At 40.8% G+C, this 22,412-nt stretch overlaps 1 protein-coding gene across 3 annotated transcripts in view; it reads right to left on the bottom strand.

The window, feature by feature from the left end:
- dst (dystonin) overlaps positions 1 to 22,412 on the bottom strand; it is a 111,482-nt gene that overhangs the window by 18,443 nt on the left and 70,627 nt on the right. For all 3 annotated transcript variants that reach the window (XM_014015892.1, XM_014016055.1, XM_014015975.1), the window contains exons 57-82: positions 21,710 to 21,945; positions 21,450 to 21,579; positions 20,824 to 21,023; positions 20,237 to 20,735; positions 18,678 to 20,149; positions 11,167 to 11,328; positions 10,857 to 11,027; positions 10,430 to 10,596; positions 9,011 to 9,170; positions 8,479 to 8,805; positions 7,437 to 7,521; positions 7,093 to 7,334; positions 6,800 to 7,006; positions 6,587 to 6,706; positions 6,405 to 6,512; positions 6,115 to 6,333; positions 5,839 to 6,042; positions 5,484 to 5,715; positions 5,175 to 5,401; positions 4,957 to 5,079; positions 4,717 to 4,818; positions 4,081 to 4,182; positions 3,542 to 3,715; positions 2,021 to 2,176; positions 1,667 to 1,864; positions 97 to 225 (exon numbers count right to left, since the gene is read on the bottom strand). In XM_014015892.1, coding sequence (XP_013871346.1) covers positions 97 to 225; positions 1,667 to 1,864; positions 2,021 to 2,176; positions 3,542 to 3,715; positions 4,081 to 4,182; positions 4,717 to 4,818; positions 4,957 to 5,079; positions 5,175 to 5,401; positions 5,484 to 5,715; positions 5,839 to 6,042; positions 6,115 to 6,333; positions 6,405 to 6,512; positions 6,587 to 6,706; positions 6,800 to 7,006; positions 7,093 to 7,334; positions 7,437 to 7,521; positions 8,479 to 8,805; positions 9,011 to 9,170; positions 10,430 to 10,596; positions 10,857 to 11,027; positions 11,167 to 11,328; positions 18,678 to 20,149; positions 20,237 to 20,735; positions 20,824 to 21,023; positions 21,450 to 21,579; positions 21,710 to 21,945 — 6,152 coding nt within the window. The remainder of the gene's footprint in view (positions 1 to 96; positions 226 to 1,666; positions 1,865 to 2,020; positions 2,177 to 3,541; positions 3,716 to 4,080; positions 4,183 to 4,716; positions 4,819 to 4,956; positions 5,080 to 5,174; positions 5,402 to 5,483; positions 5,716 to 5,838; positions 6,043 to 6,114; positions 6,334 to 6,404; positions 6,513 to 6,586; positions 6,707 to 6,799; positions 7,007 to 7,092; positions 7,335 to 7,436; positions 7,522 to 8,478; positions 8,806 to 9,010; positions 9,171 to 10,429; positions 10,597 to 10,856; positions 11,028 to 11,166; positions 11,329 to 18,677; positions 20,150 to 20,236; positions 20,736 to 20,823; positions 21,024 to 21,449; positions 21,580 to 21,709; positions 21,946 to 22,412) is intronic.

Raw genomic sequence — 22,412 nt, 5'->3', positions numbered from 1 at the left:
CACACTTTTGATAAAACACAGAAAAAAAAAAGACACGGTCACCCTCCTTGGCAGCCTGCCATCTGTAAGCTGCCTTTCACATTGTTAAACACATACCAGATGGGCGTTAAGCTGCTCCCGAGCCGTGTCTGGTAAGCCTCCCACAGCCTTTGATGCCAACAGCTGACGTTCTGTGTCTTTCAGCCACTGCTGCATATCTTCGATCTCACCATGGAAACCTTGGGCCTACAACACAATACAACCTGAGTCAGGACAAAAACCGTGTCTCACGCACACGCTTATTGTTGGGAACCCGAGCCTCGCAGAGGAACATGACTGAGTTATTAAATCCCCGGACTTGTCTGTGACGTATTCAGCAGGGTAAAAAAAAGGGTGGCCTATAATGAATTGAAGCTTTTGAGGGAAAACAACGGGGCAATTCACAATTGTTGTCTGTCCTTTTGTCACGTAACATTATTATATTTCTCAATAATACAGGTGCATGAAAAACTCTAAACTAAACGAAAGCGCTTTTCAGACACTTACTGGCATTAGGGAAACTTTAAGTTTTTATTCTCTTCATCACATCGCAGCACCTCCCTTCCACTTCAAATGTCAAACATATGAACAGAAAAGTCCTCGGGAATCAAAACAAATCAGGAAACGGAAAACTACTCCCCCTTTGTGACAAGATCATATGAGTTTGACATATCATATTTGCTCCTTTGGGATAAAAGAACGAGAACCTTTATTAAACTAAAAAGTAATAATGCAGTGGTTTTAGGTTACAGTGTGGCAGGGAAGGTTCTCAGTCAAACTTGCTAGATCAATCCATGTAGGTTTAAATGAAGGCAAATGGTGAAGTTCTGAAGATGTTTTGCTTCTAATTCAAGAGATCTATGATTAGTTGTAACATTAGACTTTATTTAATAAACATATATTTTAACTGTTAAATAAAGACTGTAAAAATACTGCAGGATGTTCAGTTTTTATCATTTTTAATGTAAAAGTTTAAAAATGTATTACACAGACGGGGCCATTTTATTTACACACAAAGCATTCTGGGTAAATGATGACATGGATAGGTCCTCGGTGCGAGGCTGCTAGCYAGCTATATCCACCCTGAAGGTTAATCTTGGACAATATCTGATGATCGGCTCTTTTAAATGAAACCAGAGAGCGTTGACAGAGAGYAGAAGGTAGAAACGACTCAGCCTGTAACTGAAAATATAGATGGAGGACAACAGAGCTGCTTCATGGAAGAAGAACCTGGTGGATATAGCTCACTCACACCAAGGACCTATCCACATCATCATTTACCCAGAATGCTTTGTGTGTAAATAAAATGGCTCTGTCTGTGTTAAAATATATTTTAAAATATTTACAAAAAAACAGCCTACATTATTTTTATAGTCTTTATTTTACAGTTAAAATATATGTTTATCAAATAAAGTCTAATGTTACAACTAATCAGGGATCCCTTCAATTAAACTTATAAATGTGGATTTCCAAATTTTTAAGCTATGACTTGATCTGCTGTTGCAACCTGAACTTGCATGCAAGTCACCCTCCCCTCTTTCCTGTGGGTTGTTAAGGTTAGTGCACAAAGCCAACAAAAACTGCAAAGAAAGCTTCTCGGATGCCTAAACCTATTAGGATTAAGTTGCAGTAAGTATAAATCAGTAACCTGAAGCAGAGACAATTCCAGTTGCTGCTTCCTCTGCTCCGTCTTCTCCAGGATGGCTTTCCACCTCTGGTTCAGATTCTCCAGTTTGCTCTGCAGACTGGAAGCTTCCTCCCCAGCGCTCGACTCCACTAATTCATTACCAGCTTTGTTCACCGTCTCTACGGTTGATTTATGAGCCAACACGTCTATCTGGAGCACCTGTTTGGAAAAAAAGCAGCCAGAAATGAAAAGAAGTTAACTAAAAGGATGTGATTTTTGTCCAGCTTTCACAAATAAAATGTATTTTTTAATTGAAAAAGGTTTATTTTAGCAACAGATTTAAAACAAATCTGAAAATGATGGAGCCCGTCATACGTGGTGCTTGGCGAGCTCTATCTCGATGGCTTTGGGGTCTCCTGCGGCTTTTCTCTGTTCGTTGAGCAGCTCCTCGGTGTGGCTCATCCAGGCCAGCAGCTCATCCAGGGCATGCTGGAACTGGCCCAGAGCCAGGAGGCCGCCCTCCAGTTTGTGCTGGATTTATGACAAATTGACCCGTTAGACATGACATTCAGAGAAAGCACTTGACACACACAGACCACATCCATCAGCCTTTAGAAGGTATTGTTCAGTAGATCCTATGCTAAGGAGAGAAAAACGTTTATTTCAATTTTCTTTCATAACTTAATTATTTATGCTGTATCTGAATTTAGTGGAATAGTCACTGCCTGATCTGTCCCTGAAACATGATCTGTACCGCCAGCTCATTTGTGCATGCTCTAAAAACAATACTTCCAGAAGGGCTTTGTTTGTTATTTAGCATGTAGCGTTTCGCTAGACAGCTTGATGACAGAATGGATTCGATTTCAGTCTTTCGTCACCTCTGTTGTCCGTTATGAGACCACCAGACATTGACAGCGTGAACACATTACAGTCCAGTCAATCAACCAATCAACCAATCAATCAATCAACCAATCAACCAATCAATCAATCAATCAATCAACCAACCAACCAACCAACGAAACAACCAACCAACCAATCAATCAATCAATCAATCAATCAATCAATCAATCAATCCAATAAGCAATTTTCTTCTTAAGTATATTTTTTAAGTATAGTTTGAAAGTTATTCATTAAGAGAATTCTAGGAAAATAGGCCCATTTATAGCAAGTAATATTTAAATAAATTTTATACATAATACACTTTGTAAATCTATATTTTATAAATATCAGAATGTATATTATGTATTATATTAAAACCATTTACAAGAAAAAATTTTAGCACAGCTTTATAATTAAGGATGAAAACAATTATTACCAGTAATTTTCCCTAAATTGAGCATGGCGATCTGGATGTATTTCTTTTGGCGTGGGCAGAAATAAGCTGAACAGATTGTGCTTCTGGGACAATGACAGGAATAAAAATAGAAGGCATAAATTATTAAACAAACTGAATAATAACTTTTAAGGACTTTAGGAAATCTTTTAATGTCCCTAATTTCCTTAAATGATTTCCTTAATTTTGGGAGACCGGCCGATCCTTAGATYAGATCGGCAGAAAAGATCAGCTTTTCTTCCTCCACAAAGGTCTGAAAACCAGCCACTGTCTCCTTTTARTCTGCTGTGAGCAATAATGTTCCGTTAGAACAATTTTATATTGTTTCAAGGGTATTGTTTAGTGTATTTCAATAAAATAAGATTGGAACACTGAAGCTGTACTTTGACCTTATAGCATCTGACAATGTAAGCTGTTTAAAAAAATCAGTATCGTCCAAAATCGGATTTGGCAAGTCCGACTTTTTAAAGATCGGTGATGGAGATTGGTCAGAAAACTGGAATCAGTGCCTCCTTAATAATAACACCTAATCATTTTCTAGTGGTACTGTTCCCCGCTCTGACCTGGCGGCTGATTATCTTCTCGTCCATGTTGTCCCAGAGCATCTTGAGCTCGGACATGGGCTCCTTGATGGCACAGCGATCGGCCTCCTCCGTCACCTTTTTCAGCAGGAGGCCGGCCTGGTGGTTCAGACGCTCCATCTCAATCTGGAGCTGGTACGTTTCTCCTTTGAACTCCTGGAAGACAACAACACATGCAGCGACACACCTGATCAGTCAACAAAAGCACTGAACACAGACAATACAAGCTCTGTCTTTGAAGGAAAAGATCAGCCTAACTGCACATCAAAGCACACGTTTCACTTCGTGAAGCTATTCTTTTTTGTGGTTTTTGCACTTGAACAAAAAGGGYAAAAAAAGACCAACTACTGGTTYTGGATCAAGCACTGAATATAAACACAGATGGTGTTTGAGTCATCTGCTTTGTCAGCAAAAACTGAATGTAAAGAAACCAGTTCATAACCCAGAACAGAAGAGAATGACCAAGTTTTTTAGTGTATACAACATAATTTTTCATCCTGCGCTAAAACACAAAGTAGTACCTTGAGCTCTACAATCTGCTGCTTGACCGTCTCCAGGTCTGTGCCTACAGGGGACATTGTATCCAGTTTGTTCTCCAGAATATCCACCCAGTCAAACATACCCTGAATGCAAAACAGGAAACCTTTGTTAAAGTGAGAAAACAAAGGTTAGGGCAGAAGAGAATCATGTTCAGCTCATGTTACGTAATAAATCTAAAAACCGGTTTGTACAGTTGAAAATTAGGAAAACATACAAAAAAGAGAATAAACTTGAATTCAATTAAAAAGAAACCAGCAGTGTAGATTTGTCTCCCACAGTAAAACAAGATTTTATAAGACACACAAGTTAAAGCCTGAGCCAAATATAGCACCAGACTGGAGTTGGTGTTTATTGCTTCTAAATTAGCAAAGCTCTCGTAAAATGACATATCACCCAAAGAATCTGCTCTGTAATCTGATGTTTCATCTGAGGGCCTTAAAATGCTTTGGCTCACTTTTGTGTTTAACTTTAAAAGATTAAAGAAAACTTGTCTACATAAACAAGTATCTGTGTATTTTATGATGAAAACAGCCAAAAACTGAAAGCATCGTTGATGGTTTACATTCTCTAACTGTGATTGTTTGGTTTTGGGAAGTGTCTTATTGTGATCTCAGTACCTGCAGTCCATCCTGAAACTGCACAGCGGCCTGCATGGCTTCCTCTAATCGCTCTACTCTCTCTTTCCAAGTCTTGTTGAGGTTTTCCCACGCTGAATTCACCTGCAAGACATCAGATTATCTTCATGTGGCTGACAGAACCTAATCACATGAATGCTCATGAGAATAAGAAAGTGCGAAATAAGAAAGTGCAGGAAAATATACATGTTTTTTTTTCTTTTTTTGGCAGTAATCTGTTACCTCATCAAGACTTTTCTTTATCACAGGTTTATCAGGTTCGCCACAGGCAGTCATCAGTTCTGCACCTTGGTTTTGAACAACATCAAGCTCCTCCTGCAGCCCGTCAATTTCTTCCTTAAATCCCTGTTTTATAAAAAGAAGCATTTCCTAATAAAGTAACATGCTTCATTGCCAACTAAAAACTGGTTCATTAAGTGATTTAGATCATTTCATTCCACCTCCACAAATTCCTGCTGCTGCTTGACAACAGAAGGGTCGACTCCGGGCTCCTCCAGCTCCTTCAGCAGGTCCTGACTGTCTTTGATGGTGACGATGAGAGCGCAGTGATCGCACCAGAACTTGTCTGCCAGGTCCATCACATCCAGCAGCTTTGCCTCGCGRTCCTCCAGCAAGGCCTGGATGTCGTTCCACAGGAAAACCATGTGGTCCAGTTTGTCTTGTACAGCTGGAGTTGAAAGGACAAATGAATGTACAAAGCCGAACTATACTTCGACAAACATTTTTTTTAAATAAGACAAATTCCAGACCTTTGGCAGATATGTCCTTGTCTGCTCCTTCAGATCGAGRGATCATCTCTTCACCTCGTTGCTTCAGCGTCTCAAAGGAAGGCTGCAGTTTCTCCAGATCCACAGACATGGTCTTGTTTTCAGAGAGCTGCTCCTTGATCTTGTCCACCTCTACTGAGATGGATGGAGGCTGACGCAGGCGTTCGGCAATCCGTCCCAAAGACTCCAGCATGGGATCGATTTTATCATGAAACTTAGAGAAGAAAAAAAATACAGGAAGAAAAAAGCTCAGTTATAAAACCAAACACCACGCAAGGCTCCTCGGTGAAACGTCTAGTTTATAGGAAAAATAAAGAAGCATTTAATTTTAGTTTACCTGTGTGGATTTGGAAATGGCTTCATCCAAAGTGGCAGCTCTCTGCTTGACATCAGCCTTGAGTTTGGTGTAGAGCTGGTCAGRAGTTGTGTATTTGTCTCTGATGGGGGCTCCCTCCATCGGGCTCAGTTCAAGTAACTGAGGCCCCGTCTTATTCATCTTATCAATGTGAGGCTTGTGCTCAGCGATTAGCTCTCGCATTTGCTGGAGAAGACATTYAAAGTTGGTTCTTTTTTTTGGTGGAAAAAAGTTTTACAGCTGGTGTTGATTTCTTACCCTGAGCTCCTCTTGTTGCTGCCTGAGTGTTTCGTACTCGATGGCAGGTTGGGGCAGCTGGCTGAAGGTACCTAAAGTTTCCTGTAGCCAAGGCCACATTTCCTCGTAGGTCTCCCAGAACTGCGTGGCCAGAGACTGGGCTCGCTCCAGCTGCAGYCAGCGCTCCGAATTCAGCTGACTGATGATACCATACTTCTCCAAAAGACTCTTGGTCTTGGCCTGATTAAAAWAAGTTTTAGTTTATATGCTGTTTACTTAAGTTTACTCGTGTCAAAACAAATTAATTTCACCTTCAAAGCTTCTTTCTCTTCAGAGTTTTTGCTGCTCAAGATGGCTTTTCCTGTTTTCACTATCTCATCCACCACATCTTTATGCTTCATGATGTCCATGGAGAAAATCTGCWAAATCAAATGTGTTTACATTGCTTTCTTTAAAAAAAATTGTGTCCACATYTAAAATATCATGGGATAACCTTCTGTGCTTGCAGCTGGGCTGTGGTTTGGTCCTGCTCAAGCCTAATATCACCCACTGACAGCAACTTCCTCTCAGCCTCAGCCAGCCAGGAGAGTTCAGCGTCTGCAGCTTGCTCAAACTGGGAGGAAATGTGAAGAAAAACACACTAAATGACGAGACAAAGAGACAGACTTAGAAAAAAAAAAGCAATGCTATAACGTGTGTATTTTACCTGCTGTGATTTGAGGATGTCGGCGTTGATGCGGTCGACCCGCTGGGTGATGGTGTCGCAGATGGCTCGGTACCGCTCGTTATCTTCGGTCACCAGTTTGTCCAAACTGTCCCTCGTGTGCCAGGGGATCAGATCCAGGAGTGAGCTGCTCAGCTCATTCAGCTTGTCTAACACGGGCTTTTGTTCTTTAGTTTCTTTTAATAAGGCCTAAATCAGGTTAAAATATAAAGTGAAGTGGGTTTTTTTTGTGTGAATAGACACAGACTTAATAATAATAATAAAAAAAAACATACCTTTTGCCTGTTTTGTGAACATGTCAGCTGCTCGCCCGCTGGCTCCTGATCAGCAAACATTTTTATCTCGGCTTCTGCTCTTTCTAACCAGGAGCTCAGGTCTGTATGAGTGCCCTGCAGCTTGTTGGAGAGACTCAATACTTGCTCCAGTGTCTTCAAAACATTTGCACTCATCAAGTTTATCTCTGCATACTTTGTTTTTATTCCATCCAGTTTGCCTTGGATAACAACAACTTCATCACCTATGAATATTCGTGTAAAATAAATAAAAAAAACAGTTGGTTGCTTAACTCGTTGTTCTTATCTGTTACCAAAGAAAGCACATGATATGAAATGAAACATGCCTGTTGTTTGTTTCAGCAGCTCCATCCCATTAAGGATGGCCTGATCAACGTTCTTCTTCTTTGATTCGATATCACTTTGAAGTGTCTATAAAGAAAAACCTCTGTGAGTCTGTGAAAGGTTTAGGACCTATTCCAGTGTTAAAGGGATCCCGATTAGTTGTAACATTAGACTTTATTGGATAAACATATTTTAACTGTAAAATAAAGACTGTAAAAATACTGTAGGCTGTTTAGTTTTTATCATTTTTAAACTACAAGATTAAAAATATATTACACCGTCGGGGCCATTTTATTTACACACAAAGCATTCTGGGTAAATGATGACATGGATAAGTCCTTGGTGCGAGGCTACTAGCGAGCGATATCCACCCTGAACGTCAATTTTGGACAATATCTGATGATTGGCTCTTTTAAATGAAACCAGAGAGCGTTGACAGAGAGGAGAAGGTAGAAATGACTCAGCSTGTAACTGAAAATATGGATGGAGGACCTCACTTTAGCTTGTTTGTCGTGCTAGCACTGAGCTAATACATACAAGGCAATATAGTGTCGGCGCTAGCGCAAAAGCTAACAGGCTAAGCTGAGGTTCTTCTTCCATGAAGTAGCTCTGTTGTCCTCCATCCACATGTTCAGTTCCAGGCTGAGTCATTTCTACCTTCTCTCTGTCAACGCTCTCTGGTTTCATTTAAAAGAGTCGATCATCAGATATTGTCCAAGATTAACCTTCAGGGTGGATATAGCTCGCCAGCAGCTTCGCACCGAGGACCTATCCACGTCATCATTTACCCAGAATGCTTTGCGTGTAAATAAAATGGCTCCATCCGTGTTAAAATATATATTTTTTTAATTTACAAAACTAAACATCTATTTTTACAGTCTTTATTTTACAGTTAAAATATATGTTTATCAAATAAAATCTAATGTTACAACTAATCGGGGATCCCTTTAACAATGTATGACAAACATATCAATGAAATAAAATGAAAGATGACRGATGCAACTAAAAAGAAAGAATAAAGGTGGCCTGGAGAGGAGTGTATACCCGTTGCTCTGCCAGCTGCTTTTCTAGAACGTCAGACTTGCTGTCCTCCAATGACACGTCACTCAGCTGGGTGTGCACCTCATTCAGCCAATTCATGAGGGCCACTTGGTCCTCTCCGAACAGCTGGGCGTTCGCCAAGGCTTGCTGCAGCATGTCAGCTTTCCTCCGGCACCGCTCCTGGAGCTCTATGTAACCGGCCTGAGTGGTGTCCAGTTTGGACTGAACAAACTCCTTATCTTCTGCCGAGCTCACCATTTTTAGCATTTGGCCCAGACTGACAGCCTGAAACAGGTCTTTACTGCGGTTCATAATCTCCTCCTCTAAGGCCTGATTGCGAGTGATGGGAAATGGACCAAAAGGGGAAAAAAAGAAAACAGAAAATAAAAAGAAACAGAAAAAAATTCACTAAATGGAAAATGGGAAAACTTAATAAAATGAGCAAAACAAATAGAACTGAAATCAACACACCATAGCTGATGGTGTTAACGCATAAAATGAAAACAAAGATAAGGAGTGAGATTATAATTTTTACCTTATGTTGAGAAATTTGATCTTCCAACCTAGACGTCTCAGTGCCGATCGGCTCAGAGTTGATCAGATGTTTCTCTGTGGCTGCAAGCCACTCGCTCAGCGGCTCCAGAGTTTCATGGAACTGCTGAGTGACCACTAAGATGCTCTCCAGTTGCTTTTGCCTGCCACATGCATTATAGGGTTAAAGAGGATTAAAAACCATAGAGTTATCACTGTCAAAAGTACATAATACAATGTATGTTTTTTTATTTTATTTATAAAAAAAACTGAAAAAAGTATTTTTTAGTGCAGAATAAACTTTAACTTGAGAAACTGCATTTCCTGCAAAAAAGCAGTGCAAATGCTTATTGCTGAAAGATTTTACAGAAAACTGCAGAAGATGAAACTATTTAATAGGAAAACTGTTCATGTGAGCTCAGTTTGAACAGCTGACATCTGCTGAAAGTGGGGAAAAAAATTAAATAAGTGAAAAATCAGTAGAAAAAAATATGTTGAAAAAATTGAACAGAGCAGAAATGTAGCCAAAAAGAGCAGAAACAAGATAGATTTGGCTGATAAATGGTAAAAGAACAGTAAAAAGTCTCATATTAGCAGAAAAAACACAAAAAGTACCAAAAAGTTGCCATTTGTGAAATAGCTTAAAACACTAAAACAAGCTGAAAATAATTCAAAAGTAGCTGAAAAAGCTAAATTTAAAACAAAGATGCAGAAAGAGCATTTGTTTGCTGAATTAGGCAGTAAGAAGCGGATGTTATCGCAAAAAAGTTAAGTTGGTAGAAAAAGCTAAAATTAGATGAAATCTGCTAAAAAAAATAGCCTAGAAGGCAGACAACAGCTTAAATTAGCATAAAAAAAACAGAAAGAAGCACAAAATATTTAACTTAGCAGAAGAATAGCAGAAAGATAGCTGAAATAGCTGAAATTTGGAAAGAAAGCAAAAAAGAAGCCAAAGAATACTGAAATTAGCACAAAGAAGCAAAACCAGAGTAAAAAGGTAAAAAGCACAGTAAAGATTTAAAAACATTATAGATGTTGAAGACCAGTCTGTTCATTTTCAATGAGGAAAAAGTGGCCAAAAAAGCTAAATAGCTGAAAAAACTAAAAGTTGCTAAAATACTAAAAGTCGTAGCACCCATGGCATAAATGAGATGAATGTTTATTATATGAATTGTTGAAATAGCACAAAAATTGTGGAAAGAACAACATGCTGAAAAAAGTATGGAGGAAAAAAAAGCATCATCTCAGTAGTATGAATGCTTGAAAAGTACAATAAGAGAAATGGAGGTATTTAAAAGTTCATCCATCTTAGGGCATTTTTAACACTCTCAAACAGGCTAATAAATTATTTACATGAATTCTTGCTTCTTTTTTAATTTGTACATGTAACGGTTTTAAATGACAAGCCTACAAATATACAAACCTGTTTTCAGCTTTCTTGAGCAAAGTGTCCCACCTCTGCCCCAGGGACTCAATCTCTTTTGCAACCTTCTCCTTATCCACAGACTCAGCCAGTTCTGCGACCTTCCCTCCCTCGTTTTTTATCAGCTCCACGGTCGGCTTTCTGTCGTCCAGCAGTCTCTGTAGGAGCTGTCAGACACAAACAAAGCCGGAGAGTTATTGAGCACATTTTCATGGCATTGTATAGAAAAACAGTAAATTTAACTGCCTCAAATTAGATGTCCATTGAACAAAAGCTTTGTGCGACACACTCACAGTCAACAATGGATGTCTATTAAATTAAATGAATGGTAAAATAAACGTCAAGTACATTTTAGTGTTTAAGTGTTAAGATGAAAACAGAGTTGCTGGTATGTTTAAGTGTATTGTTCAGTGTGATAACGGCTTACTTTCTGTTCTTGTATCTGTGCTTTCACCACTTTGAACTCAGCAGAAGGAGGTTTTTGGTTGGCCACAAGCTCCTCTGTGTCAGTTAACCAGCTGAGGAGAGACTCCAGAGCATCTTGAAACCTCCCACAGTGCAGCAGGGCTTCGTGCAGCTGCGCCGAACGCTCAGCGATCTGCAGATAAATACAGTTGTCACTAATTTAACTTGGGCTTGTAACAATACAAAATACTACCAATAAGTGTTTTATTAAAGTGCAAATATTTCCTTACATTCCCACAAATGTCTCTAATACAAGCGTAAACCATTCTAACCTTTTTATTTAAGGTATTCCACTTTGAGTTTATGCCCTCTAAGTCATCTTCAAGTTTCTTGGTGCTGGTGCCTTTAGCAGCATTTTGGACGAGACTCTGTCCGAGCAAGTTGATGTCATGAAGCTGTGTCTGTAATGGTTCAATGTCGTCTTTCTGGAAAGCCTAAAGACAAGCAATAAATCAAAGTTAATATATTTTAAATGTTTATATAAACAAAGGCCTAGATTTCAACCGTTACTCAGCTGTAGAAGTAAAGCCAATGATTATTTTCTGCAAGTTTCATTAAACAATGTTTAGTGGTTTATGGGATATTTTTGTAACACCACCACACACTGACAGAAAAAAAATACTATTGTTTGCATTTACCTTTCAGCTGAAGGCAATGTCAGTATAATCATTCTCACTAAGTAGTTCAATTTCTGTAATCTGGAAAGATTAAAGCTTAAGATACGGCCAAGGGTTTGATTTCAGTCATGGTTCAAAAACATCATCTTCACTTCAATACTGGACAAAAATAACTGGAGCTCCAGAACAAGGAGGTACTGACTGAGTCAGCAAAGCAGATTTAACAGCTAAAGCACGGCTGTGACAGACATCCAGGCTGAGAAGAATCGAATTTACCCATCATGTAATCAGATATGTAAGAATCCAGCAGCCAGGAAGCAACACAAGCAAAGACATTTATCATAAACGGGATCGTGTGCTGGAACAGCTAATAAAGAAAAACAGAAACGAAGGGAGAAGCTATTTTGGGGCACCTGTGGAGAGAAATAACCCATGGGGTCAATCTCGGGGCATGCAGCAATGGCATTCAGTAAGGCCTCGATCTCCTGTTCCCCTGCATGCTGGAATGCGTGTAAACCTTTTGGCAGACAGGCCTCCAGTGATTGCAGGAACTCCTCCAGCTCCTCGATGTTGTACTTGGACACTCCTTGTTGCATAGTGCATGTCTGCAGGCGGCCCTCAGTGGGTAAAGTTACAGAGTTTCCGTAAGTCTCAGGCTGTGTCACCACCACGCTAACCAGCTCACAGTCATCATGAGGTGACCCATCTTCCAACAGCTCAGCCGTGGAAAGCTTGTCATAGTCTGTTAAAGTCCTGGAACGCCAGCCGGAGCTGCCGTTTTGATTTTTGGAGGCTGAGCCTAAAGACGACTTCCCGGTGGAGTATTTGCATTCCCCATTGCTCGGAATATCCTTTTCATTAAGCTTCGCCACAACGGGCTCTTTCTGTCGTGGCTCTCGAATCAAACTGCTGCTGTGGTAGAGGTTGGCCCTCACAGGAGAAAAAGGGAAGTCCTCTTGTCCGGAGCTGAGGGAGCGTCCTGTCTTCAGGTCCCCTGACATATGCATTGCCTCGGACGATGAGAAGCTTCTTGTTCCATGGCCTGATATTTTGTGATATTTGTGTGCATGCCGCTGCCGCTCTGCGGAGGGACTGTACAGACCTGAGTCTTCTTCAGATGTCAACGAGTTGGTCATGCTCTGTCCTCTCCTGCCGTTCGTCAAGCCAGGCTTCTCTACAGTCCCACAGCTCAAGGTGCCACTGCGGTTGGCGTATTCGCCCAAATTACTGGGGGCAAAAGTCCTCCATGACCTGCGGTGGTGAGGATGCTCCTTCTTCTCTCCACCCTGAAGACGACCCTTGGGCAGCACTGTGTCACTTATCATGTTCCCATTGAGTTTAAGTCCGTCGAAGACCGCCCGCTCATCCAGCACAGCGGGTTTTCTTGTTCGGAGCTCAAAGGAACTAGAAGCCGAGAGACCTCCATTCCCGCACAGGCTGCTGAGGTCCAACGTGCGATGGGTGTAAGGTAAAGTGCCCGTGAAGTGCCGGGAGGAGAGGCTGCCCTTAGATCCTGAGTCTATCTGTTCATTGAGACGTACGGTGTCGTAAATGGATCTCTGGGGAACGTAGCAGTCATCAATGTTCAGGTCCTCCTCCTCCCCCTTCCCAACGCAGGAAGGGTTTTGTCTAAGACAATCTGGTCTGCTCAGTGGTTTACCCATGCTGAGACAACTGTCACCACTCACCACAAAGAAAAGATTAAGGATGCAGTGAAATCCTTTGAGGTACAGCGAAAGTTGCTTTAGTGTACGTTGAGCAGTTTCTAAAGGAGCACAACGTACACGAGAAGCAACTGTGTGCAAAATAATGTTTCTGCTCTCCTAAATGAGAAATCATCAAATCAACACTAAACATTTCCTCTTGTATTTCAAAATACATTTATCCATAATTTAATAAGTGGGTGGTTTCTCTAAAAAATAAAAAACATTAAGTTGTTCTAGAATTAAAAAAACACTTCCAAAAACATATGCTCAACACTGTTAAAAATCCCCAATCATAGAGCAAGTCCAAGCCCTAACATGGTCCTCCAGTGTTTTTCCAAAACTTAAATTCTTATCTTCTTGTTCAAAGTGCTTTGTTGTCCTGAAAATCCTCCCAGCATCCATGTGAGCAAAATAAAAAGTCTTGAAACTATTCACAAATAAATCCAGCAGGCTGTGGAGAAAATCGCAGGCAGCTCCGAGGAGAGCTGGTACTCTTAGATAAACAAAAAAAATAAAAGCCTGCCCTTCCTCTCCCATCGCTCCCCTCACACTGACAGACACCCTCCTGGCAGAAGGTTTCATGCCCCGCCCCCCTGCTCATTATTCAGACAACATCTGCCACAACTCCGTTTGTGCTCAGAGCCGCTCCGACACAAGTTGATTGGTGGACGTATGACCCTTTCCCCCCTCTTTCTAAGTCCCTCTTATTTTTCTTAAGCCCATATGACTTCATTTCTAAGCCATCCTCTGCATCCTGACACAGTCACTCACTCCCTTTTCTCTTTCAGGAACTAAGGGAATGGGGAAGGGATAGAGAGCACCCAGGCTTCACTCTCTCTCTCTCTCACACACACATAAAGACCAGCAGGCACCAGCAGCCACACTGATGACATCACAATATGCTGAAACAGATACATGCTCCTTTTTTTTCCCTTTTTTCTCTCTTTGTCCTCCTCCTTTTGTGAACAGTCGCCGTGGACCCTGCAGATATTCTTAATTACTGTGGAATGCTGAGGGGGCACAAGTCCCAGGTAATTTAACACTGGCGATACTGCCAAGTGCATCATGGAGCTTTTATGTCCAGTGACGTGAGCTGCAGCCGAAGAAAAGATGATGGACAAAAATAACAAAATGAACTTGATAGCTGCTGATATCTGCGTCACAGTGTTTTCCTAAATTATTAATATTTTTACTAAAATACACATGAGTATTGATGCACTAAGACCGGAAGCAGTGATATTTAAGTAAAATTTGATGGAGATGTATTTTAAAACATGATCTGGCTTTTTACTTCATTCGGTTTTTCATGTAAATAAAATAAAACAATTCCTCCATTTTCATGGGTTGTAAATTAGTTCAGATTTATTAAAGTGGTGGGGGTGTTATGCAGATTGGACTTTTTTGAGCTTTATGTTATAATGTCATTTTCTCATGAAAAACATACTCAGAGTGCTGCTTTGATTCAATCATCCATGTTTGAGATGTAGCTGAAACTCCTGTAGCCACGTGGAGCTGCCTAAGCACTTGCTGGTACAAAGCTCCGCCTATTTATACAAAGGTCCTCCCTGGAGCTCAGTCTGCAGCCGAGCTCCCGCCCCACAGAGCACCCCTCCCCCAAAGCTTTGTTATGAAGATGTGCTGAAGTGGGTGTGTCGGAAACGTTAGGGGGTTCTTAAAGAAACAGAGGCCAATTTCAAAGCGTTTAGATAGACGATGATGCAAAGTCAAATAAAATACACGAATACCCCCCTCCCACTTGAAGCAAAATTTGTTGATAAAAGTGCATTGTTTACACTGAGTGCGCATCTGCATTTCTGAACAGCATATCAATATTTTCAAAGAACTACTGTTGTAAACTCTTTCAAACTGCACCATCTGTTCTGTATATTTATTTTATATTATTTGTGATTTAAACTTTCAACCTGGTTGTATGGTGCTTTTCGCCGTGCTAACATTTTTCTATTGCTTTTTGTACTTGCTGCTCTGAACCTAGATTTCCCACCTGTGGGACTAATAAAGGATTATATTATCTTATCTCATTTAATAATTTGTAATAAGTACCTAAAGAATACGTTTAAAGAAACCTGCAGCTTTTTTGCTTAATTTGATGCTTCTGATGAGTAGAACATGCAGCATAATCGCCATACAGCAAGATAATTTATATCTTTTCATACTGCAAATGGCCCATAAAGTTTCATGTTTCACTTAATGTAATGTATTTTCATGCAGCAATAAAAGGTCTAGTGACATATGTTTTAACATCACCATTAGTGAGTTGGAGAATGATTCAGAGGATAGAAATTCTTTCAGATTTCCAAGGCACCCTGATGTAACGTCTGAACGAAGGAAAAGACTCGCGCAACAATCGCCAGCAGTGTTGAGTCACTAAAAACGAACTCTAACAATTCCCATTTACACATAAAGTAGATTTACCAGGACATCCAAGCTCTTAAAAAACTTATGACAGAAACTTGACAAACACGTGAAGCCTCGTTTCAGAACTTGACCTAAAATGGTAACAGAGCAGAGGAGGGAGACAAATCCAAGCACTGCCTTTCACTGTTTATTTCTTTTCCACCACATGACTTGAAACTTTTTTGCAGAGCAAAAATAAATCTCAACATGACCAAGTCGTGTAGTGTATTTATGCTGCAACTAAATAAAAAAAAATCAAGCTTTAATGTTAATTCATTGTTCTTGGTTCTAACTATTGTGACAAAGAGAACCTTCCACAAACAGCTGAGGCCGTGTAGGCCCTCTCAGCCCAGAGAGTGGTAGCAGGACAATAAATGGGTGTGCACACCATGACAACACGGCTGCTTAGCAACATTTTGAATCAATCAGCTCTTTAATAGCAACCCCATGAACCAATCTCCACAAGCTGACACCTCCACCCCCACAATGATAATAATCCATGCATGTCACTCGGAGGCCAGGATGAAGTCCTCCTGCATGAGGAGAGAACTCTTTAGAGAAAATTAAAAATCCCTTGACCTATATCATAGGACAGTCATTTGCTTAGACATGGCTGTTTACATTGTTTTACGGTAATGCATTGTAATGCTATAAAAAAAATGGCTTTTATAATTTCACCTCCTAATATAGGTTAATCCTCTTGTAGAGTCCACAGGAATTTATGAGCTTTTAAAATATTTGGATTTGTCTGAACATCTTGCTAATAACAAATTGTTGATTATCAATTTCTAACTGATTTGAATAGATTCCCATAATAAAAAACTGAAGCAATATTAATAGAAAATGAACTATAAGTGCAATAACAATGATAAGTGGTAACAGAAAGCAAACGTTTTCAAATCTTTTAACAGCAGATTAGAAGAATAACCTTTAGCCTTTTGCGGTACAGTGTTCATCAGAATGGACTGCTGAGCAGCAACTATAAAAATCTACTTCTCTAAAATTTATTACAAACATGTAACTAGCGAATCCAAGTCAGAAACATTTAAATAACAACAAAATAATGGGTTAATGAACAACTAGGTGATCAGGATGGAAGATCAGCTTTATGACTAAATCATGCGGCGCCCCGCTGACAACCACCTGGCCGTGGTGGTCTGTCCTACTTGCCCCCCCTCACTGCATAAAGATCCCGGATCTTTTGTTAACACCACATGTTCCAAATAAAGCTTGCAGTCCCCCGGAGGATTGACATTAAGCACGCTCAGAAGAGACGCTAATATTAACCTGTACTTGTGTTGCAGAAATTTTACAAAACATTTTAGAAATGAAAACAGACTCGGAGAGCCTGGTTTAAATAAAAAACTGAAATTTTAAAGTAAAAGTGGAATTGTTTGAAAACTAACCTGATCTTTGTAACAAAATTAGTTGTGTGCATCTGACTCATTTATTGAGTAATTTTATATAAAAAGTGGACTATGTAATCAGTTTAGTTGTTTTTATAGTATGCATCACTAATAGTATTTATTAATATCTGAAAAAAATGAAGATGTCTATTTATTGTACTGATAAATCTTTAAAAAATATTTAAGCCATATACAGAGCCACATCGACAACTGAAAAAGAAATGACAGAAAACATGATTTTATCAAATGTGAATTTGGAGGAGACAACAAAATGCAGTAAAATTTTAAATAAGATCAACTCACAAAAACAGGCCAATGTATTGAAAGTTGCACTTTATAGAACAGATTACCTGGATCTTATTAAATTGAAGAATTTTGATGAATAAATAGGATTTATTACATTGTTGATCTTGTTAAATTATTGCTGCTTATTCATTATATAAAAATATACTATGACCACTAATGAAGATCCTCTAGAACAGGGGTCTCCAACCAGTAGCTCATGAGCTCATTCAAAGTAGCTCTTCAGTGCTAATGAAAAATTAGGAGTAGCAAAATTTGTCACTGGCCAAACAAACTTTCATTTATATCCAATCAATCCATAGATGTCCCTCCCCCTTGGTGGTCAATAAAACAATCTAGGGCTCAGCATGGTTGAACGGCAGCCAACCAGATGATGCACGGTTACATGGTTGTTAGGCGTTCATTTTCGCACACACTTTTCATAGCTCCTTGAGACACGCTGTGCAGAGCTCCTGGGAGATCCCTCCCGCTGCAGCATTCGTCACTGCATGGGGTTTCTACGACTGGGAGAAATTCCGAGACCCGTCACCCGGAATTTGTGCACAAATCTTTTCCAGTGGCTCCCAACCCTGGTCCTCTAGTACCCCTATCCAGCATGTTTTACTTGTTTCCCTGCTCTTCAGCAGGTCTTCAGAAGATTGTTAATCACTCATTCATTCAAACCAGGTGTGTCAAAGCAGGGAAACATCTAAAAATCACTACTTTAAATGTTGACCAACGTCTCAAGAGCTTCTTTGAGTTTGATGAGACATTTTCAAAATATAATATTGACTCAGTTTTATGTTTTTTAGTATTGCCTCTGGAAGCTGTTGATTTTTTGCCATAAATCAGATAACATGTATTAAAGCAGTGATTCCCTGGTCCTCAAGGACTCCTTTCCTGCATGTTTAGATGTTTCCCTGATTTGACACACCTGGTTTGAATGAATGAGTGATTAACAACCTTCTGAAGACCTGCTGAATAGCTGAATAGCAGAGAAACAAGTAAAACATGCTGAATAGGGGTACTTGAGGACCAGGGTTGGGAACCGCATTCATGTAAATTCAGTGTTCTTTGAGATGGTTTCATGTGAGTTGAAGACAATGTTTTTGTGCATGTTCAAGCAAAACAAGCTTATTCCAATTGTTTATGTTTATAAGTAAATGTTGCAAAAAAGTATCTCTAGGACAATTTCCTTTCATGAAAGTAGCTCTTAAGGAAAAAAAAGGTTGGAGACCCCTGCTCTAGAACAAAACATAAAGTTGGTAAAAAATAATATACCAAGCTAAACATGCTGTTGTGTTTTTCCTCCAGACATATCTAACAAAATAAAAGTGTAAAATTGTGGTCAACATACCTTAAAGGCCTCCAGTTGTTGGTTTATCACATCTGTTTCCATGCCAACAACCTCCTGGGATGCGTCCTTGTCCACAGCTTTGACAAGTTTTTCTTCGGCTTGATGGAGTTTACCATAAAGCTCCTCTAGTTTGCTGAGCGTGCTCTGCACCTGGCCCTCCCTCTGCTTGGATCGGTCCAACAGTTTGCCACACTGCTTACTCAGTGCGTCCAGATCTCTTTTCAGGCCCAGCAGGTCCGGTGACGATTCGGACTCTTTCAGCATCTTCCTGCAGCTGTCTCCAGCGGTGGCGGTGTTCCCCATCAGATCCCGCAGCTTAGCCACAAAACTCTGAATGCTGTCCTGTTGTTCTTTGAGGGTGGCCAAGTCCAAATCCACCAGAGACATGCTGTCGAGTTCGTCGTCCAGCTCTGTGAAGTGGGTAAACATCTCACGGATGTTGTTTTGGAACTGTCCGATACCCTGCAGTTTGCTCTCCAACATTTGGCACGCTTCGTCTAGTTTCTTGTTAAGGCTGCTGTAATCTTTTTCTACGTTATCTGCCTGCAGTAAGAGCTCCGTCACTCCGTCCACATCTGGAACATCCACCACGAGATCCTTTGCCAAGGTTTTCATGTGCTCCACTTGGTTCTGAACTCCCTCTAAGCTCTTCTGTTGGGCTTTCATGTTTGTTAAGTTCTTGTTGCTGTGTGCCTGCAGCCCCTGGGATTCGAAGGAATCCACCTGCTTCTTGGCTGCCTCGAGCTGACTCTTTGCTTCTTTCTGGGCATCGTTAAATTCTTTAACCGTGTGTGAGATCTTCTCCAGGCACTCCCTTTTGACTTGCAGTCCTTCCACCAGCTTATCCAACCTTTTACCAATGTTATTCTTCTCCTCTGTCACAGCGTCAGTGTCCGCGTTGGCCACCTCAAGTAGGCGTTCAGCAGCCGTGTTGAGCTGCTCCACCGCTCCTCTGTGCTTGTCGACATCCTTCTGAAGTGCCCTCACCTGAGAGATGGAGCCCTCCATCGCCACGGGATTGACGGTGAGCTTGACACAACCCTCGTTGGCTTCGCAATCCCGAATCCATGAGCTCAGCTTCTCGACGTGCTCGTGGTATTTCTGAGATCTCAGGAGAGCGGCTTGGAGTTTGCCAGCTTGCTCAGCAGAGCCCTTCTTCACCTCTTCCCAGTTGGATGCGAGGGCAGTGAGCTGTCCCTGCAGGGCCAACTTTTCGGCGCCGTTGACACTCTGCAGCAGCATTTCTCCTTCAGCGGTGATTGTGCCATAGGCCTCCTCGTGATCTTTGAGAGCTCTCTGGAGTTGGCTGTGCTCCTCGAGGGTTTGCTGCAAGACGTCCACTTTGGCCGAGACGGACGGAGGTTTTGATTGCTCCTGGAGCTTCTCGCCCAGCCATGACTGGAAGTCTTTGGAGGTTTGGTGGAACTGTTGAGAGCTGGCAAAGGTTGAATTCAATTGCTCGATTCGTTTTGCTACAACAGAGAAATGAAGGCATTAGAAAGCAATTGCGCAAACACCTCTAGAAGTTGAAGTGACTATATTATAAATAAAAGACCAACCTGCTTTGTCTTCCAGCTGTTTAAAAGGTTTGCTGACACTTTCCAGCTGCCTCGCCAGATCTGCTTTCAGGTAGTCCTCAGTCACTAACGCTGAGAGCTCTGCATTGATGGCCTCAGCCTGCTTCAGCTTCTTCCTCTCCTCCCTCAGTTGAGCTGAAATGTTCTGGACATCCTCCAGCTGCTTCTTCACGGCATCAGGCTGGCTACTGTTGGTGTGATGGTTGGTGAGCTGGTTCTCCAGCTGTGTGGCGGTGTTACTGAGGCTCCTCAGTAACTCCTGAAACTGCCCAGTCTTCACCACCGCCTGGTCGATCAGGCTGTCTCGCTGGTCCAGCTGTCCTGTGAGGCCGTGCCATTTGTGGGTGACAGCAGTGAGTTTCTCCTCCACCAGCTTTCCATTTGAAGGCTCCAGGTTGCTTGTCGAGTTCAGGATGGCAGCAGCTGCTTCCTCGAGTTGTTCATATTGAGGTTTACGGCTCTTGAACTCATTCTGGAGGATCTGGAGTAGGGTAAAAAAAGAAAATAAGTCAAAATGATCAGTCAGGATGCTCAAAAGTCCATTTTCAACAACTTGCACTTTTGCTAACCTGAACTTGTTGCTTTTGCATTTTTAACATGTTTGGGTCTATAGAGAGGGGTCCAAGGACACTCATCATCAGCTCCTTCTCTGAGAGCCACTGGCCAAGCTGCAGCTCTGATGACTGGAAGACATCTAGATTTTTGTTGGATTGCTCCAGGTGCTGCTTCCTTTCCTCTACGGAGCCACTGATTTCTGCCCATGAAGCATCTAAACAAAAAGCCGAAATAACCACACCAATCTGTATTAGTCAGCACAAACACGCCATTCTGTCCTCTGACCCACTGTTCTCCTCCCACTGTGCAGAACTTGGCACAAAGAATGTGTTAATTCAGTTAATTGATGTGGCAGATAAAAGGTGCAGAGACATGGTGACAATCTGTTCACGTTTGTGCACATTAAATTTTCAAACCAGATACGTCCAGATTGACTAAATTTAGAATATTATCAATGTCTTAATCTGAAAAGTCCATCATCTGTGGGTTTTTACATGGGGAGCCAAGTGTAAAATCAAATGTTAAAGAATGTCACTGAGACATTTCTTTCATTATTTAGCTCACTTACTGAGTGTTACAATTTTTCAACTTACATTTTTTGCTTGAAAGTTTCCATTCAAGACATCAAATTTGTGCATACCTATTTCTGAAAGCATGTTCTTCCACGTTGTTGCTTCAGGGGCGTTAGGATGGGCTGAGATCAAGCCCAGAAGCTTCTCTCTTAGCTTCTGAATCTGCTCCTGCTTCCTCTTCATCCCATCTTCAAACACCTGAGGGAACCAAGCAAATTATAAATGCTGAATCCAGTCATATCAAAGAAACAACGTTAGTAAATATTTGCATTTTAGATATTTTGTTTATTGCAATCATGTATTCTGGTGAATAAAAATATGTCTTTACCTTCTGCTGCTCAAGCTGCGTTTTCACAGAGTCTTTACCCGCGGCTGCACTGTTCCAGGACTCTGCTGTCTTTTTCATGTCCTTCAGCCATGTCATCATGTCCTCCGTCTCTTTCTGGGTCTCTTTCACCTCCTGCAGCAAACCACTTAGCTGCTCTTTTTGACTCTTCAGCGTTTCTCCAAGGCTGGCGTACACCTCATTAACAAACGACATGTTCTGCTGAATCCCCATCAACTCTGAAGGTGACAAAAAGAAATCTTTTCTTATCGGGACATTGAAAATCTCAATTATCATCACAATGAGACACATTTAGGATGTTACGTTTATGTAAGAGCTTGCTCAGAATATTTTCGATGGATGCAACAGCAAACTTTACAAAGATGATTAAAAAGCGGAAAGATGCAAGAAAACTAATAAGAAATTATGCATTTTTAAATGTCACATATTTAAACAGAAAGTTTTTTTTCATGACAACAAGTCATGTACAGTAAAGTCAGGCAATTTCATAATACAAAACGTGGTATCCTGATTTAGTGATCTTTGTTTTTTTGTTGCATTTCCACCCAACACCACTAGAGGCAGTAGCAGAGAAAAACCTAAAAAAGCTACTGCAGAAGATTTAGAGTAGAAGTTCCCCAACGTACAGAACTGTAAGCTGTGAAGAGCATTAAAAAGACGTTTTATATATATATATATATATATA

Source organism: Austrofundulus limnaeus, unplaced genomic scaffold (genome assembly GCF_001266775.1).
Source record: "Austrofundulus limnaeus strain Quisiro unplaced genomic scaffold, Austrofundulus_limnaeus-1.0 Scaffold0, whole genome shotgun sequence".
Taxonomy (NCBI): domain Eukaryota; kingdom Metazoa; phylum Chordata; class Actinopteri; order Cyprinodontiformes; family Rivulidae; genus Austrofundulus; species Austrofundulus limnaeus.
This window is presented reverse-complemented; position numbering and strand designations above follow the sequence as displayed.